The sequence below is a fragment of the Chenopodium album genome, chromosome 16, assembly GCF_948465745.1.
Source record: "Chenopodium album chromosome 16, dcCheAlbu1.1, whole genome shotgun sequence".
Lineage (NCBI taxonomy): Eukaryota > Viridiplantae > Streptophyta > Magnoliopsida > Caryophyllales > Amaranthaceae > Chenopodium > Chenopodium album.
The window spans coordinates 48,180,672-48,194,704 of NC_137849.1; the positions used below are offsets into that span (position 1 = coordinate 48,180,672).

The 14,033-nt window shown below is 36.8% G+C and overlaps 2 protein-coding genes, 1 non-coding gene and 1 pseudogene across 4 annotated transcripts; 2 read left to right on the forward strand and 2 right to left on the reverse strand.

The window, feature by feature from the left end:
- The first annotated feature begins 495 nt into the window (after positions 1-495).
- On the forward strand, positions 496-5,289 carry LOC145585740 (mechanosensitive ion channel protein 1, mitochondrial-like). Of its 2 annotated transcripts, none has more exons than XM_081642452.1 (8): positions 496-640; positions 829-1,719; positions 1,815-2,092; positions 2,721-2,821; positions 3,230-3,337; positions 3,633-3,854; positions 4,456-4,600; positions 4,911-5,289. In XM_081642452.1, exons 2-7 carry the CDS (start codon positions 926-928, stop codon positions 4,567-4,569), a joined length of 1,617 nt encoding a protein of 538 aa, XP_081498578.1. In that variant the 5' UTR covers positions 496-640; positions 829-925; the 3' UTR covers positions 4,570-4,600; positions 4,911-5,289. The 2 variants fall into 2 exon arrangements, with proteins under 2 accessions (XP_081498578.1, XP_081498579.1); XM_081642453.1 differs by having other exon boundaries at positions 4,994-5,289.
- Positions 5,290-6,045: 756 nt separating this feature from the next.
- On the reverse strand, positions 6,046-7,446 carry LOC145584472 (IAA-leucine resistant 2 pseudogene; annotated as a pseudogene).
- A 343-nt stretch (positions 7,447-7,789) lies between these two features.
- Positions 7,790-7,863, forward strand: TRNAV-CAC (transfer RNA valine (anticodon CAC)). The gene has a single exon. It is a non-coding gene; the product is annotated as a tRNA-Val (tRNA).
- A 258-nt stretch (positions 7,864-8,121) lies between these two features.
- LOC145586815 (mitogen-activated protein kinase homolog MMK2-like) lies at positions 8,122-13,556 on the reverse strand. Its single transcript, XM_081643748.1, has 6 exons — positions 13,227-13,556; positions 11,774-11,903; positions 11,125-11,262; positions 10,354-10,686; positions 9,235-9,418; positions 8,122-8,684 (listed from the first exon to the last, which is right to left on the reverse strand). Exons 1-6 carry the CDS (start codon positions 13,364-13,366, stop codon positions 8,509-8,511), a joined length of 1,101 nt encoding a protein of 366 aa, XP_081499874.1. The 5' UTR covers positions 13,367-13,556; the 3' UTR covers positions 8,122-8,508.
- Positions 13,557-14,033: the final 477 nt, after the last annotated feature.

Sequence of the window (14,033 nt, forward strand, 5' to 3'; positions counted from 1 at the left end):
GATACGTATGGAATATAAATGTAGGCACTCAACAAGTCTACGATTAACATACGGAGTATGAACTACATTTTTATTTTTTTTTATTTATTTATTTTTTTTGAAATAACATTGCACAAGTCAATAAACATTTCAAGTTAATGAGAATTGTCATCCTTAATATTTTATAAATTTTCACATATGACATATCGTAAGATAGTCACAACACGACCCAACGTCCCAACCCCACATCTAATTATGTTGTGTCATGTCATGCCTAATTTCAAGTCTATATTCACTAATTTTACCTTACTTCAACAAAACCCCACAAGTATAAAAACGTGTCATGTTATATCGTGTCGTTACTATCCTTTCATGCTATACTCTTTTTTGCCCTTAGCAAGGCAGTTTGGCCCAATGCCATCTTTACCATAACTACGAGTTGAGGAATACTAATCAGCCCAATAAATGACTTCGGACATCGGGCCTCTATTTTCTCTTTCGCAAAACTTTCATTGAAATACCAACACGCGTTCTGTGCTGCATATCAGCTTCATTTTGGACTTGATGAACGAGAAAAAGAATGGCTCCCCACGACATCCTCCATAGATTGAATTCAAGCTTCTTTCAAGAATCCATCCATGCTTCTGCACCATCAAAACAGGTATCAATTATTCGTTATATGCTTGTTTGTACTTTGAAATTCCATCATCAAATCAAATGCAACGCTTAGGAAATTACCCAGATGATTTATCTTGATCTCTCCCTTTGTAATGCTGAAATTTCTCCATTATATTTGTTTGGGTGTTGCTTAATCTGAGTACCCTAATTGTTTATCTTTTTAATTTGCAGTTTTGAAGTGGGTAATTTTGGTGGGTTTTTGTTCAAGTTTTGTTAATGCTGGAATTGGTCAGAAATTAGATAATCTTGTGAACTTAGGTTTGTGATAATGGCGAGAATTTTGTCTTCGAAGTTGAAATCGCTTTCTGGGTCTGTTTTTTCTTCATCAAAATCAATGTCATCTGGGTTGAATTATGCTTATATGAATAATATGAGAGCTGGTGATCATATTCATGTTAGACCTATTGTTGGATATATGGATCACACTAATCACACTGATACTCATAGTAGTATGTTGAGTTTTGAGCCTAGAGCTTGTGCTCAGCTGTGTAAACCCAATTATGGCTCAGCATTTTCACCCACATTGTCGAGTTACCGGGTTTTGAGTAGCTTCCCTTTAACATCTATGTCGGGTTGCCTGTCATATTCATCGTTCAGTGGTAGTAAAGGGGATAATAAGGGTTTTGATGTTCAGGAAGCTTCTAAAATTGGAGATGCAAGTGTTGGTGGAGGTGGTGATGGGACTGTAGGGAATTCTGAGTGGGTTGATAAACTTAAAGATGTATGGAAATCTGTTGTAGATGCAGCTAATGTCACTGCGCAAAAGGCTAAGGAAGCCTCTGATGAGTTAACTCCTTATGCGCAGCAAGTGTTGGATTCTCATCCATACCTGAAAGATGTTGTGGCACCTGTTGTTGGCACATTCACTGCTGCTTTACTGGCGTGGCTGGTCATGCCAAGTATTTTGAGGAAATTGCACAATTATTCTAACCGAGGGTCGGCTGCTTTGCTGTCTGGAACTGGAAGCATATTTGCTATTAATGTACCATACGAGAAGAGTGCTTGGGGTGCATTAGAGAATCCACTACGCTGTCTGACAACTTTCATGGCGTTTTCTGAAATGTCAGTGGTATTGCTTACATATTATTCGTGGATTTTGTTTGTCACATAATGTTTACTCAGATAAATTAAACAATACAGCTTCTGTGGATATGCAGATGCCATTTGATTGTTCCAGATGCTGTTACATCCCAGCTGATTGGTCAGGCTTGGAAAGGGGCATTTGCCCTTTCATTGGTATGGTTTGTGCTACGATGGAAGACTAATTTGTTTGCCCGTGCCTTGGCTTCTGAACAACTTCAACTGCTTGATCGTGAAAGGTTGCTTACTTTGGACAAAATTTCCTCTGTTGGCCTTATTGCTGTTGGAATTATGGCTATAGCAGAAGCATCTGGTGTGGCTGTTCAGTCTATTATTACCGTTGGTGGTATTGGGGGTGAGTATTCCAAATTTCTAAACTAGGCATGTTCTTCTATTCTTTTCTTACATGTTTTGTTGTGAACATTAACTTCCAGTATCACAATATGAGCCTTACGATAGTATAGATTCATAAAGGGTAAAGTGAAGGCACTTATCACTCTTCTGAGATCATATGCCTGTATGTGACTTATTCATCATACTGCATGTTAGGCATCTTCAAAGAAACAGCCAGAGCTTGTTCAGACTACGACATAATAATTCTCATTCAAATCGAGTTGTGATAATTACTTTGATAGAATTATCTTTTAGGGTGATGTGGATTTTTTTTTTTGTGTCAATGGCATGGTGAGGAGAGGGCAGGACCAAAAACTGTGGGAGGAATACAGATGTAAGAAATCTTCTCAAGCTCTTCTGTGCTCTATGCTTAATCAAGCCAGTTCTAGTGATTCTTGGGCCCTAGTTTCTGCATCACTCTACCAAATTGCCGAAATCTTATCTTTGCCACTTAATAAAGTTTGCATTTATCTACTTGTTACCCCATCATCCTATGCCTAACTTATCATAGTTTAAAGTCTGCCAATTATCATATTGGCACTCAAGCGTGTGTTTGTGCATTAATTTTTCTTCTGTTCTTCTCTGTCCAGGAGTGGCTACTGCTTTTGCGTCAAAGGACATTCTTGGTAATGTGCTTAGTGGCTTGTCTATCCAGTTCTCAAAGCCATTTTCAATTGGAGATACCATTAAGGTATGCTGCCTAATCTCTCTTTCAGTTTATTAGTAGCAAAATAAAACTCCTTGTCTGATCATTACCATTAAGTTATGTTAATGGGTCCTGCATATGATTTTGATGTGATTGCATTGATTTTACCCCCTTCTGTTTGCTGAAAGTAGTTCATCAAAGTTCAGGGTCTTTGTTATGTGGTGTGAAGGGTAGTATGCTGTTGGTTATGGCTTTTATTTGTTTGATAATAATAGCTTGTACCTTTGAGTTTCTATAGCTTTATGGGGTTTATCCAGCTGTAGACCTGTAAAATCATTATTTGTTTTTTTTTTTTTTTTTTTTCTTGTGTTAATTTCTCCTTTTGTGAGTGGGTTTCCTATGTAGCTTGGTTTATATATGTGTCCCTCATCTGTGGTTTTTAATTTTTTGCAGGCGGGATCTATAGAAGGTCAAGTGGTGGAGATGGGTTTAACTACTACATCATTATTGAATGTTGAGAAGTTTCCAGTAATAGTTCCGAATTCTATTTTTTCCAACCAGGTGAAAACTTTTCTGCCTCTAGCTCTATGCCTCTATAGCTCTTTCAAAAATTTACAGTCACTTTTTTCTTGACTGCTAGTTTGCATTAGTGAAACATTCTTGCTGCTTTGCGGTTAGAATTTTTAGTTTACCCTTGGGGAACTAAGTGCATTTTACTGATTGTCCCATCAACATCTTGATTGTGCTTAATTTTATTATACGGATCCTGAATATAAATTGATTATTATCATGGATCTCGATTGCAATAGTACTTGTATATGTTTTGTTTACTTTCGGTCATTGTCACATTTGGCAGGTCATTGTGAACAAGTCTCGAGCTGGATGGCGTGCTTTTATCAGTAAAATCCCACTGCAATTCAGTAATATGGAAAAAATTCCCCAGGTTTCAGCTGACATAAAGTCAATGCTAGATTCATATCCAAAAGTTTTCTTGGGACGTGAGGCTCCTTACTGCTACCTCTCTCGCATTGATAATTCTTATGCTGAACTGACTCTTGGATGCAATCTCCAACAGCTGGTACTTTCCCTGTGCACTAATTTGTATACACTTTTCTTCCGAAAATATAATTTATGTTTAAGATGTACGTTAATATTATCTAACCAATAGAGCATCTGGTGCTTGTGAAGTTGTGATCATTGAAGCTGGCGGAATTGCTAAAATGTTGCCAATTCACTTTTAGCAAAAGGTTTTATATACTGTGTTTCTTGAGTACTGTAGTTAAAATTATCAGGTTCCTGCTCCTGTTATTGCCAGTATAGCAAAAATTTGTTTTACGTATTCCAATACACGCTCTTGATTTTTTGGTCCACTGCATTTACTTTTTGTTTATAAAGGTTCATGTTATGTTAAAGACATAGATCCAATGACTGATAAGTTTGAGTTCTTTAGTGCTTGAAATTATGACAGTTTATTACATTCACCTAGGCTTATACATCATCATAGTACATGTTCGGGGTGGTGGCTTCTTGTAATGGCAAGGGTTTCATTTTTGTTTCTCTCCTATACATTATTTGATTATTTCCTAGATAGGCATTTCTTACTTTTCTTCTCTGGGGTGTTTCTTCCTTGTTTGTCAGACTTGAATTGATATATATTTACCATTTTCTGGTGATTGTAGAGCAAAGCAGAGAGGTATTCCACGGAACAAGATATCCTGTTAAAGTGCATCCAGATCATTCAGCAGCACGGTGTTTTGTTGGGCACTACACAGCAAGAACTGATAAGCCAGTGATTTTTTTCAGATTGAAACATCCAGCACTTAGGTTTGCCCATCTGACCTTATTAGTCCCCATGTTCATGTCCTAGCTGGTTTGAGTTAGATTAACATACTATCTAGCACTAGTCTTGACTGTCTGAAATTCCCAATACTAAAATACTCCTTGGACATTTGAAAATTGTATGGAGGGATTATCTTTTAACAAGCAATGCTAAAGACTGCAAATACTCGTTTTCCTAGCTAAATGTTCAGTATTAAACCTGTTCAAGAAAAGCCTATTTCTTACAATTCGTATTTCATCTGTCCTTTCATTTTTTCTATTACTAATAAAGTTGTGGTACTTTGGATGAGGGTAGTTTGTTCTCTACTCGTCTTCACCATTAAAGACATACAAGGCATGACACACCTAAGGTGATTACTATAACTTCTCTTGTTCCAGCTGTACGAGTCAGGGTGGAATTCAACGCTAGAAAATTTCCAAATTCATGAAGGAGCAAATCTATGTTGAGTACGTTACACTGCTGCTTCATATTACAGAATACTGTTCAAAAATTAGGAAAATTTTGACTCTTGTTAGAAATTTTGGTTGTCTGTGATCACCATAGAAACTGCATCAGTTTGTTAATACTTCGTAGTTGGTTTAAATCAAAGAATGGTGGATTGTGGAGGCCTTTGTGCTATCTCAGAATGTAGATTGGAATTTTCATCTTTATTTCTATTTTAATGCTCCTCTTCTCCCATGCGCCCCCCCCCCCCCCCCCCAACCCAAAAATACAAGTTTTGGTTGAGAAATTTTACTTTATTTTTAACTAGACTTCAATAGTTACCCCTAAAAAAGCTAATCGTCGCCTAGAAAGTATACTAAATGTAGTCAAGTGCTGAATCAACAGTTTCCAATTCTTATGAGAGTGTACATGGGTGGCATTATAAAAAATTAGGATTTATTCATTGTTGGTTACATAGTACTCCTGTCATCTTTGAATATCAGGCCACATTTGGTTTGGGGTCAATTTTAAACTTAGTCTCTATTAGTTTGATATAGTCTTGTTTGGAAATTTTAGTCAAGAGTATCAATATAAAGCAATATAGGAAAGTTTATATTTTGACTGGTTACAGTTGGATAGTGACTTATTATGTAGGGAGGAATTACAATCGATATCTGTCCTAAATAATAAGGACTAATGGAGAAATGATAATTTTTCATAGAGTCAGATTGATAGGCAAGAACAGTTCTTGATCTCTTGGAGGTCAATCAGATTAGTAAAGTTGCTTTCTTTCTGAAAAGAAGAGTACCACTCTACTTGATAGAATGGAAATTCTTACAGCATCAAACTGCTAAATACGATTCTGAAATTTTGCTGGTGAAACTAGGGTGATATCCACTACACTACCTAGACTTTGTTGTGGAGAAAAGCTTGAGCAACTGAACTAAAACAGAAGTTGCAGAACAAAGATTAAAAAACTGACATAGGCAAAATCAAAGATGGTTGATCATTCCTTATATTTCATGAGCCTCTTGACGTATCTTGAGAGAGAAAGGTACGGAGAGTCATCAACCTCTGATTTTGCTATAGGGCGAAATGCCCAGAACGGACCTGACCCAACAGGGTGTCCAAACTGACTAAGGTAGGGATGGCCAGTGAACATCTGGATTTGCGTTTGCGCCAGAGCAGCCAAGGCCTCAGTGTGTGGATTTGGGTCAGTGACTGTGGTGGTGAGGCGGAGAGCAAAGGGGAAGAGGGCTCTCTTATCAGCTGAGTGGCGAGGGGTGATCATCTTGGTAGCAGGGGGTTGCATAACACAGACGTACTGGTTAGCAGTTACTCCATGGGGGGTGCAGTCGGCCAGAGTCCCTGACCCAGTGAAGTATATTGATACGGTTGCAGCAACAGCCTTGACTTGATGAAACCAAGCCATGGAATTATTCATGTGCAAAAAGTTGGCTATAGGACGAAGATTGTCGTTAGCATGAGTGGTGGGAAAGTCGAAGTGTTGATAGCTATCAGCAAATGACTTGTTCAGACACTTGTCAGCTTCGCAGGGATACTGCAGACCCGGGGAGCAAAGAGCATATTTCTCAAAATCAGACCTTTCATTGAGAGGTGGAAAACTGTAGTATCCAAAAACCTTAGTTTGGTTTCCGGTTTCCTGAACGGGGATGTGCTTTCCCAGAGAAGGAATCACCGTTAATTAGCAGGATCAGATGCTCCAGAAGAGCGATAATCCCAGGTATGTTGGGGAGAAAGAAGGCGCTGTTACTGCTGCTGGTGCAGGTTATCCCACGCATAAAGGAGTTACGGCGTTTGGGGCCAGCACGAGATGGAATACTGGGGTAGACCAGACCATAACTATTTTTCATGATTTGTATCTCCGAAGTGCAGAGAGTTTTGAAATGAGGAAGAAGGGGAGCTGCCACTGGAAGAGATTCCGGGGGGGGGGGGGGGGGGGGGCGGTCCAGAAAATGCATCAAGAATTGGTGCTGCTCAGAGTTAAGGGTATTGGCCTCACGGCCAGCACGAAGGCACTGAATCCAAAATAATATGCCAAAGTAGAGGCGTAGTATATATGGATGGTAGTCAGGATTTACTCTTTTAAAGTAGTAATTATCAACTAGGTGCTTGTTCATCAAGTGGACAACATAGTCCATCATCAAGCAGGAAGGATTATACGAGGAGGCTGCCTTTGGAGATGGATAAACAATTCTAGTATTCATAAAGGGTTCAAGTATAGCGAAAGAGGCGCCAAAATCATGGTGGTCGTCATAAGACATGATTCTAGTAGGAATATGCAAGTTGAAATTGAGCTACAAGTAAGGAGAGGATAAAGATGAGTTTATACTAATTCGTATGAGTGTATGACCAGTGGTTCTGACTTATGAGTAGCAAAGAGGAAAAGGGGTGTGCGGAACACATGCATAATAATGCATTAGAAGCTCAACAACCAACTACACTTGTACTAATCAATAACTTCACAAGTATAGTTGTTATTACTATGTAATTGGGACAGACTGTTGTCTTTCTTGTAATGCCTCTTGGCTTCCTTATTCCAAAATTACCCAAAAAAAAAAAATCATAAGTACCGGTAATTAAATGTTTGTTTTCTTTTTGTGATCAAACTTTGATCATTTATTTTTTTCGAAATGTATCTAATACTACCTCCATTAAATATGGACAATTAGTCTACTTCAATGAAATAGGCCTAATTAGTGTCTTGTGTTAAGATGAAAAACATCAAAGTCTGGGTGGTGTAGTCGGTTATCACGCTAGTCTCACACACTAGAGGTCCCCGGTTCGAACCCGGGCTCAGACATCTTTTTTAAAAAGATTTTTTGACCTCTCTTGATTTGCTGATATACTACAGTACGACACAGTAATTGAGTACTAATTTTCATTGTTATCGTCATTTTAATGGAAACTATCATAGGAAGAAAAAGTCGCCTGGAAATGCTCGGATGTAGAGAGGACAGCAAAATAAGAGGATTCTGGAAATGCAAGGTGACATACAGTTGATAATATCGAGCTTAAAGGATAATCATGGAAAAATGTGATCAAGTATGATACATTGACCTCATACAATCTAAAGTCAAATATTATGTAATGGCGCATTTTGAATCAATTCGATACAACAAGATGCTACACCTTCCAACAAGACAAAAAAATCCACATTCCTAAGGTAATAAGGTATAAAACAATCGTCTTTAATAGTGAAAGACAGAATGTGGTATATAATCTGGCAATATACAGGAGAATCGTGCTGTATGTACATGCATTTTTGCCGTGGCATTCAAAGGAATCTCCATAGATTTTATGGTAAGCAGTGATTTACCGTAAAATCTATTATAAGCAATTTACATTCTGCTATTCTTCAGAACAAAGAAGCTTTATACCACTGTTTATCACCATGTCACGTTTCACTTCATGGTCTCTTGAAAGAAAGTCACTTCTGGTACAACGATTAACCAATGAGGGGATCTGGATTGAATGACACGGACTCCCTCCAAATGAGCTCTTTGATGTTCTCTTCTGTGAAAGATGGCTGCTCAAAATCAAAACTGAATGGCTGGGGACAAACAGGCTCCTCGTTGATGTCGTGTAGAGGGGCAAGGTATGGATGGCAGAGTGCCTCGTTAACTGAACAAAATCAGAGAAACAGCATTAAATTGGCAATCAACACATACTGGTATGAATTCAAAGACAAGAGCTAAACTAAGCCAAGCTGCCTCAAGAAGGCCTAACCAGGAAACAGGCTATACTAATTTTTCTCATCCTACCCTCTCCTTTGAAGCGAAACTAACCACTCCTACCTCAGCCTTCTCTACAGTCTGCCTGCTTGTGATCTGTTTTCCCTCACTTTTTCTTCCCTTCTCTCTCAATGTCTCTCTTTTTAACCGATTAACAATGCAAGCCATTAACCAATTTCCATGTTCTACTCAACCTCCCTTTCCTCCTCTTGCACATGCACACTCCATCCTGCCTTTTCCTTCTTCCCGATCCCACGGAAAAACCTAAGTAAACCTAATCTGCAAATTAAACCTCAGCTGAACCTGACATGGACACGTCGAGCTCAACTCAACTCGATTAAGCTTCTAACTTCCAAGTCACTGGGCAATTCAAATCATGCCTTCTCCAACGAATAGTTGCATATTTCGTTCATAATAACAAATTTTTAAAATCATGATACCTGTTATACGCTTGCTAGGATCAAAGACGAGCATTTTCTCCAGCAAATCAATAGCCAGCGGAGAAGCATTTGGAAATTTAACAGAGAATTGTTGCCTTGGATATTGAGGAAGCTGCCTAACATATCTTTTAGCATTGTCACTGTGTAGGAATTCTATACTGGAGTCATCAGGTGAACCTATGAGCTGCCAAGAGACAAAAGAGCCATAACAAATTTGTCAAGACTTTCCACATTGTGGCAGTTTAGAGACTTCAGACAATCAAGACCACAAAAGGGAATAAATGGAGGATACTTGAATAAGCAAATAACAAGCGACTTTAATTTGATAAGATGAATTACTATTAGATGGTCATTAAATCATCTAATAACAATTTTTAACTATGATGATTGGTATGGACTAAAACAAACCTCTCACACTGTTAATTCATAAGGAGTATTTGGTATGCAGTTGAACACACAGCTAACTAGTAAATCAAGGGGGCATTGATGCAGCCTATTTGCAATCATTGGGATACAGCCTCTCTGTTTATTTAAAGGTATTGCTGCAGATATAAGTCAGTAGTCTCAGTACACCAACCTAGGTGGGAGCTTTATTGAATGCATTGGCGTAACAGATAGAATGATATGGTGAATTGACTAGCAAAATAACGTTATTATACAGTAATGAGTAATAACACCAGACCAACAGGACAACTAAGGAAATTATAATTTTAACATAACTTCTTAGCCAACAGATCTCAGTAATTAATAAGCATGTATAAACATAGAATTTGCTGGAGTTCTCATCTTTTCCTGCCAATTTTCAGTCAAAAATCCACCTATCCAGACAATATCCTGTTTGATGAGGCTGCATTTATCTTGGAGTCACAAGAGAAATATGTTTGGAATCTCACAAGTCAAAACAGACTAGTACTGCAGTTTTTCCAGGCGTTACAAGCAATTACTGTACTGTATCCTACTAGGCTGTCATTGAGTAGAATAAGTAAAAAGGTAGTGAGACTGTTAGCAGTGTAGTCAAGGATAAAAATGACAAAAAACAAGTTCTCTGACTTCATGCTAATAGAAGAAAATACATTCTTAATGACAGGCAATATCAATATTTTAAACATAAGAACCTACCTCAGTAACAAGTTTCAGCTGATGAACATAATCTTTTCCGGGAAAAAGGGGTTCTCTGGTCATGATTTCCCCAAGTATGCATCCAACAGACCAAATATCAATTGCAGCAGTGTACTCGGAACAGTTTAGAAGCAATTCTGGAGCTCGATACCACCGAGTGACAACATACTCAGTCATGAAATCGGTTTCTGAAGTTGTTCTTGCAAGTCCAAAGTCTCCAATCTTAAGGTCACAGTTCGCATTCATTAGCAAATTGCTAGGTTTCAGATCACGGTGCAGCACACCAGCCGAGTGAATGTACTTCAAGCCTCGTAAAATTTGATAGAGAAAATACTGTGAAAAAATTTGACCATCAATCATTTGTTAGGCACCAAATTCAAAGTAGCAAGCATGCAGGAAATGACAACTAAAAGATGAGCAAAAGGATTTATTATGACCCTCAATCATTTCTATCAAAGGATACAGAAAAAGGCCGAGAAAAAAACAAGCCAATGCTTTTCAAACATCAAGCTTTTGTTGGCTTTAACCTTTTCACTTAGAATAATACAGACAAAACAGCCTTTCAACTAGAAAATATTTTAAGCTAAGACAGCCAAACTCCACATTTTCCTCTGATGAGAGACATGGGAGATTGGGAGTGAAATAATATTATTCATCAACAAAGTTAAATCAAGACACAAACGTTCAACTTTAGATTGATTATTGAGTAAGAAAGGTTTTGTTCATTAAACTAATAATTTCAAAAACATCTATAACTTCATACAAACATACCCGACAATGATCATCTGTTAACTGTTGGTTGGATCGTATTATTTGGTGAAGATCAGTATCCATCAGTTCATGAACCATGTATACATCATTGAAGTTCTCTTTCTGTGGAGGTCGTATTATGTCCCGGATGGAGATAACCTGTGCTAGGACGAAAAGTGACCAATTAGACGATAACATTGAAACTCACAACTAATAAAATCTCCTACAATGAATAGGAGTCATAAACTCCTCAAAAAAATAAAATAATAGATAAAGTAACTTAAATAAAAAGTAGAATCAAATAACAATGCACATGAGTTCAAATTCTAAATGTCATATTGATTATCTTCTTTTAAATGATTTGCAGCACTTGTTTGAAATGCTTCGGTGTAGTGGGGTTTCAAATCAATGCAGTAAAGTCTATGCAAAAAGAAATCTAAACAGTATGTTTTTGCAATAAGAGATTCCAACTCATAATATTGATGCATGGCTTTTGAGTTTTGGAGCAAAGAAAACTGAAAAGTGAAAATGTTTATGTTTGGTTAGTTGCAACAAGCAAGAAAATGTGCTACCTATACCATCAAAATTTCATGGTTATGAAAAAGGGATAATAATTTTAATATATATACCTTAAAATCACCATTACAAAACACTGAATAATAAAACTTACATTGTCATGATTCATGTGACGAAGAAGTTTGATTTCACGGAGTATTCTTTTGGCATCAATTCTGTTATGAAATGCATTGCTGACCTTCTTGATTGCAACTTCTTCCTGTGTTTCTGAATTGACAGCAGCACTGAGAAAATGAAAAAATCAATTTGACCATCATTAGTAAACAACTACAAACACATCTGTAGTAGCAATAGGCTAGCTTAAGTATCAAAAGCACAGAAGCTCATGAGTTTTGATCTTCAGTTAAATAATATAAGCAAGCAAAAGCAAGAGTAAAGCCTAAGAGACCACTAAATCATGATGGTATCTAATTCTTATAAACACATAAGATCAAATGCAAAGCAACTCCTGCGTAGTTTATCAGTAGAGTCTTTAACAACAAACTACGGTTGATAGTGTAAACTTACGTAAAAATTAAGAGGTTTTACTTAGCATTCTTTGGAATGTTCAGTCTTTAACAGCTAAATACAAAGTACAGGAGTAATAACTACAAGAAAACAACCTTGAATCTACAAAATCATATACTTAATACAACTGAAACCTGAGATGCGATGATGAATACAGAAAATTACAATTTTAGGCTGTATTTTCCCACAAAATATATAGTTTTTTTCCATTTTCCTTTGAGTGATTAATATAAACTGATTTCAAAACATAAATTATTGAGTTGAAAAGCTTTTTCAAAGAGAAGAGAATATTTTCTTTAGTCAAAGAAAAAATGCACATTTTCCTTCCCACTCCTCAATTCAACATCTTCCTTGCTTCCTCCTCTCCTCCTCTACATTTCTTCCCCATCTTCTCGGAACCAACCTTCTTCCTATAATTTCCTCTCTAACCTATCTAACAAAGAACTAACGAAAGGAAATTGATAAAAAGAAAAATCTCCATATATATTAAATTTCTACAAAAATTTTAAGTTATGCTCAAGATGTTTTCCTTTAAACAAACACAGCCTACTCAATGTATTTTCCGCCAAACAAAGCATAGTCAAAATAGTCACATACTTCGTACTACAATATTCACAATGCATATGCGGATATGGCAACTAGCTTCGTTAGTCAAGTCCCATGAGTATTGAGGCGGATCAAATCCCGTCCACATCAATGCCCTTTTAAGAATAATATTCATTACAATTCATATATTACCTCATTTCAGTACTCCGTAAATAACTTTCTATCAATTTCATCTGCTAATTGATCAAGCATCAAGCAGATCAAGCAAATAATCAATATAATCAATGATCACTCGCTTACTATTTATACTTCATAATACAAAACACCCACAAAATTCAACTAACAACAACAACAACAACGCCTTAGTCCCAAAATGATTTGGGGTCGGCTAACATGAATGGTCACAAGGAACTGGACCCACAAAATTCAATCAACATTTAACAAAATATTAGCTATAATTAGACTAAAATCAGAAAAACGAGAAGAAAACTAACCAGACAATACCATAAGCGCCACGACCAACAGGGCGAAGAGGAGGAACATACTTACTAGAAACTTCGAAAACGTTTCCGTACAGATTGTACTGTACATACCTTCCTCCATGAGTGGGTATTCCTCTCAAGTTCTGCTCCATTTTGATGGGGCTTTAAAGCAATTTAGAGGAGAGAGAAAGAAACTTTGATGGGAGTTTTAGATAATTGGAGGAGAGAGAAAGATAATCAGATGGGTTTACAGAGGAATTAATAGAGAGAGTGAAATGGGTGTTGTTGGGTGATGGCGGAAGGTTGACATTTCTAAGGAGTATAGGAGACCATAATATTACTTATTACTTAGAGAAGGTGACAGGAAGAGTCATCAGTCAAAGATATATTCTTGCACTCTAAGTACGAGTATTACTCTTTCCTACGGTGTAAATAAAGGCAGCTCATTTATTAATATTAAACGAGTTGATAAACGAGTTTTTCACGAATGAGCTTAATAATATATAAGCTTATATAATAAACGAGTTTTGTACTTTTGACATTTGAAAATTTCAAAATTTGAATAATAATTAAATTTTAATTATAAACTTAAGAATTAAATTAACAATAGTGAATAAATCAATAATTTAAGAACATAAATAAAAGAGTAGATCTTGAACATAAATATACAAGTTGTTCATAAACTTATTTGAACGTATATATGTATGTTCGTGTTCAAGCTCATTTATTAATCGAGCTTCTCTATTTGTTCAAGGTGGCTCATTTGTTAAATGAACGAATATAAACGAGTTTCAACCAAGTTCGAATCCGAGTAGTTTA

Excerpts from the sequence above, each read along its gene's own strand:
- LOC145586815 (XM_081643748.1), bottom strand. The coding sequence starts at position 13,366 with ATGGAGCAGAACTTGAGAGGAATACCCACTCATGGAGGAAGGTATGTA. Across the intron at positions 11,904-13,226 it reads GGCGCTTATGGTATTGTCTG|TGCTGCTGTCAATTCAGAAA; the intron begins GTTAGTTTTCTT and ends TCATTTTCTCAG. Across the intron at positions 10,687-11,124 it reads TAACAGATGATCATTGTCGG|TATTTTCTCTATCAAATTTT; the intron begins GTATGTTTGTAT and ends ATTTTTTCACAG.
- LOC145585740 (XM_081642452.1), top strand. The coding sequence starts at position 926 with ATGGCGAGAATTTTGTCTTCGAAGTTGAAATCGCTTTCTGGGTCTGTT. Across the intron at positions 3,338-3,632 it reads ATTCTATTTTTTCCAACCAG|GTCATTGTGAACAAGTCTCG; the intron begins GTGAAAACTTTT and ends CACATTTGGCAG. Across the intron at positions 3,855-4,455 it reads GATGCAATCTCCAACAGCTG|AGCAAAGCAGAGAGGTATTC; the intron begins GTACTTTCCCTG and ends TGGTGATTGTAG.